Source organism: Octodon degus, unplaced genomic scaffold, assembly GCF_000260255.1.
Source record: "Octodon degus isolate 3935 unplaced genomic scaffold, OctDeg1.0 scaffold00005, whole genome shotgun sequence".
Lineage (NCBI taxonomy): Eukaryota > Metazoa > Chordata > Mammalia > Rodentia > Octodontidae > Octodon > Octodon degus.
The window spans coordinates 32564265-32568679 of record NW_004524581.1 but is presented as its reverse complement, the minus strand read 5'-3'; the positions used below and the strand labels follow the sequence as shown (position 1 = coordinate 32568679).

Genomic DNA, 4415 nt, shown 5'->3' with positions numbered 1-4415 from the left:
GGTACCCGCAGCACCTTGGGCTGCCCGTCCCCGTTCCTGTACTGGAGCAGGAAGTGGTCAAAGTGTCCCTCGGGGACCGTCCAGGAGAGGCTCAGGGAGTCCGGGCTGGCTTCTGTCACTGTCACCTCCCCCAGGCGTGGCTTCAGTGGTGGCTCGGGGGTCGTGGTAGGCACCGCGTGGGTGGTCATAGCTTCCTCCTCTGGAGCTGGACCAACACAGGGGCGCAGGTGAGGTCTGCAGCCCTCAGTGCCCCACAAAGGAGCCTTTGCAAGAATTAAGCACAGAAGAGCAGAGTGCTGGTAACTACTGCCACCTCCTCCTTTCGCTGGCATCATCATTCCTGCACCTGGCCCTGTTCACCCCTGCATTCGCCCACTCCCACCAGTGCCCACGTGGCACCTACCCCTCAGCTGCACAAGGTTCCTTCCGAGCCGGCTGCACAAGGTTTAGCCCTGGGACTCCCTCTCCTGTTGTGTCCTGCTCTCTGCTTTTCACTAGGCTTAGGCCTGCCTTCCAAGCCCACCGGTGCCCCCTACAGCTGCTGTCACACTCAGAGAGGCCTAGCCTCCTTTCTGGCCACCTCACACCCCTCCGCTCTAGGCCAGGACCCTGGGCGGTCCCTGTTTCAGGTAGCGGCTCACCCATCAACACAGAGCTCCTCAGCAGGGACCCCAGCTTCCCAAGCTGCCCTGCCCTCTCCTCCACTTTCCAAGGTGGTTGCTTTATCTCCAGCCTCCTTGTGTCCGTTCAGGCTGGACCTGATATGTTGCCCCTCATAAAGCTGTCCCCCAGCGTACACCATCAGACCTCAGTCTAAGGCGCGCCCTCATGTCCCCAGAAGGCCTGCTCAGGCTTCTCTGCTCAGTCCTGCCTGGCCCCAGGGTCGCCACGCTGTCCTAGTCTGTGTGGGGTTGATTGCAGGCTTTCTGTGAGCCAGGGACAAGATAAACCTCCTTGGGTCACTTTGCCGTCTGCAGCCTGAGAGAGATGAGATTGCCTTGCCACCATGAAGCACCTGGGCCCCACCGGGCACAGTCTATTCCGGTGTGGGCCACTTGCACAGAGAGCATTCCCTGGCACATCTGTACCAGACAGCCCATCTGTCACCGTGACGCACAAGACAGCCCACCACGACTACGTCTCTGCACAGGCGAGCTGAACACTTTCAGGGTGACCCGAATCCCCAGGCATCTCCTCGAAGGTGCTCAGTTTGGGGGGCTGCTGCTCATCAACCATGACTGGCCTCTCCTAGACACCCCTTTCTGAGAAGCCCTCACCCTGCAGCTGGTGACAAAACTGCCTCAGAAACCCCCGTCACCACACGCCAGCCAGGGCCCTGAATGACTCCTCGTCCACCTTCTCACCAGGTCACCCACAGCGCCTGCCACACTGCAAGGAGCAAGAGGCCATCAGCTCCGCAAGGGAGTCACCCGGGCTTTCGCCCTGGACAGCTACACACAGGCCTTAGCGTCTGTGTGGGACCCAAGATGCTTGCGGAGTGACAGGCTGATGAGGGAGTAACCTTCCAGGGGGACCCTCAGGCGCTGCACCTCGAGGTCCTCCCCTGGGAAAAGGGCCCCAGCCCTGAGGCCAGGACGGCAATCTGGAGGCCGCGGTGACTTCTATGAGAGTGAAGCCTGTGCCTTGCTACTCAGCTAAGCAGGCCACAGCGTGACCAGAACTTGCCGGGAGCCCAAATTATCAGCACTCAGCCCTCTGTCCTGTGGAGGCGCAGGCTAGGCACAGCCCCAAAGCAGCACCGGGAAGGGACGGGTGTTGGCAGAAGATGGCAGGGAGGGGAACAACGGCTGGGGCCCGGCTTGCCTGCCCCCGCGCACTCACCGGTCACGGCCACAGTGGACACCGGGCCCACGCGCCCGTCCCGGCCGAGCCCGTACAGGTTCATCTTGTACTTGCGTCCCGGAGCCAGCTCCCGCACGGTGGCCTGCCGCTCTTCGCCCCCCACACGCAGCACCTGCGGCCGCCCGGCCTCGTCCTTGTACTGGATGCTGAATGCATCGAAGTGGCCTTGGTCGACTGTCCAGGACAGGCTCAGGGAGTCCGGGGACGTGTCTGTCACTGTCAGCTCCCCCAGGAGCGGCTCCTCGGAGGGCTCTGGGGCCTCTGTGCTGGGTTCTAGGGGGCTGGGTCTCTTCTCCTCTGGGGCTGAGAAGGGGACACACAGTGTGAAGCAGCTTCCAGGGGACATCCTTGGGGCTCAGGGACAGGACAAGCGGGGAGAAGCATGGCCACGGCTGGGAAAAAGCTCAGGGCAGAGCAGCCACCTGGGGCCGGGCAGCCTGCTTGGCTCACAGGTGACAACCTGGGCTGAGTGCCTGGGACAGCAGGGCACCAGACGGTCACCAACACAGCTAAGGCCTCAACTGCTCCCCCTGGGGACAGAAGTCATCCCAGGAGGACGCAGGGCCACTCCTCAGCCCCATGCAGCCTCACTGCGTCCTGCTCGCCATCACCAGAGGACGAGTGACTGAGCCTTCCACGGGGTCCCCTGGGCCTCCCTCCATGCTCTCACCTGTCACCCCGGTGACAGACACGGGTCCCTCGCGCTGGCCGCTGTGGAAGCCATACAGGTGCACCTTGTAGTTGTGGTCGGGCTCCAGCCCCAAGATGGTGACCTGGTCCTCGTGGCCGGGTACCCGCAGCACCTTGGGCTGCCCGTCCCCGTTCCTGTACTGGAGCAGGAAGTGGTCAAAGTGTCCCTCGGGGACCGTCCAGGAGAGGCTCAGAGAGTCTGGGCTGGTGCCTGTCACCATCAGCTCCCCCAGGTGTGGCTTTCGGGGTGGCTCAGGGGTCATGGTAGGCACCGCGTGGGTGGTCATAGCTTCCTCCTCTGGAGCTGGACAGACACAGGGGGACAGGTGAGGTCTGCAGCCCTCAGTGCCCCACAAAGGAGCCTTTGCAAGAATTAAGCACAGAAGAGCAGAGCGTCGCCAGCCACAGGGCCGGCCTCGCTCTCTCTCCTTGGCAGCGCCACCCCTGCACCTGACCCATCTGACCATCCTTAGCTTTTCTGACCCATTTATGCCATGACCTCTGACCTTCCCCTAAGCCCCAGCTTTTGAGCAGGACCATAAGGCCACTGTGTCCCTGCCCTCCCTTGACTGTAGTCCTTGCCAATTTCTTGGTCCTGTGCCTCAGGACTACACTTCTACAGCCAGTTTTCCTCCCTCCCTCCCTCCCCACCTGACCCCACTCACCGGTCGTGGCCACAGTGGACACCGGGCCCACGCGCCCGTCCCGGCCTAGCCCATACAGGTTCATCTTGTACTTGCGCCCCGGAGCCAGCTCCCGCACGGTGGCCTCCCGCTCTTCGCCCCCCACACGCAGCACCTGCAGCTGCCCAGACCGGTCCTTATACTGGATGCTGAATGCATCGAAGTGGCCCTGGGCCACTGTCCAGGACAGGCTCAGGGAGTCCGGGGACGTGTCTGTCACCGTCAGCTCCCCCAGAAGCGGCTCCTCAGGGTGCTCCGGAGCCTCTGTGCTGCGTTCTGGGGGGCTGGGCGTCTCCTCCTCCTCCTCCTCAACTTCTTTGGGTGCTGAGTGAAGAGAGGAGCCATACAGATTCAAGGGGACCTGCGGCTTTTGTCATCCCTACAAGCTTGCCCCAGGCCACGGAGCCGGCCCATGCCTGTCCTGCCTGCTGGCAGCCCTGCTCCCTGCCACCCTCCGCTGCCCTGGGGAAGCACACACCAGCTGCCAAGAGCGTTCATTTCCTCTGACCTAATAATCTCCTTCTGGGCGTCTCTCCTAAGAAAATTATTAAAAGCAGGAAAGTCTTATAACATGGAAGAGTTCATAACGGGATTATTCATGACAGCAAAATGTGTCAGGAACCCAAATGACCCGTAAAGGATGATTAATTCTGTGACAGTACTTTCACCAGAAAGCATCAAATAACCATTAAAACGATGTTCTGGACCAGGCTGTGCGGCTCCAGGGTGAAGGGCTGCAGTGGGCCTTGGACACAGAGAGGCGAGAGCCAGGAGCTCGGCGCGGCCTGGCGTGCAGGAGGGCCTGGGCCCAACTCCAGTTCTGCAAAAGCGCTCTGCGGCTGCTCTGGCTGCGGCCCTCAGCGCCAAGCAGGCGAGCTGCAGCAGGGATGTGTGTCCCGCAGGAAGAGGTTTCTTGTCTGGTTTCCTTCTGCAGAGCTGAAGCTTGAGCCCAGGGCCTCACCCACGCCACCAAGTACCCACACTGTAAAAAAAGGTTCTTTTTGGGTCAAAAGATGGGATTTTGATGGGTTTTTTTCTTCTGGTTTTTAAACTTTCCATAAAGCACCTATATTATTTCCATTTTAAAAATATGGGATTAAAGGGGCTGGGGAGATAGCTCAGTGGAATAAGTGCTTCCCTGGCAAGCGCAAGGGACTGAGTTCAATCCCCAGTTCCGAA

General features: G+C 60.8%; 1 protein-coding gene across 18 annotated transcripts in view; it reads right to left on the bottom strand.

Moving 5' to 3' along the window:
* The window catches only part of LOC101567264 (tenascin-X), a 44428-nt gene that overhangs the window by 8784 nt on the left and 31229 nt on the right, over positions 1–4415 (bottom strand). For 10 of the 18 annotated variants that reach the window (XM_023721348.1, XM_023721347.1, XM_023721341.1 and 7 more), the window contains 3 exons: positions 3219–3560; positions 2534–2857; positions 1991–2166 (listed from right to left, as the gene is read on the bottom strand). The exons of 3 other annotated variants lie outside the window; for them this stretch is intronic. In XM_023721348.1, coding sequence (XP_023577116.1) covers positions 1991–2166; positions 2534–2857; positions 3219–3560 — 842 coding nt within the window. Of the gene's footprint in view, positions 1–1975; positions 2167–2533; positions 2858–3218; positions 3561–4415 lie in introns of all 18 variants that reach the window. 5 more of the 18 variants (XM_023721362.1, XM_023721336.1, XM_023721352.1 and 2 more) reach the window with 5 other exon arrangements.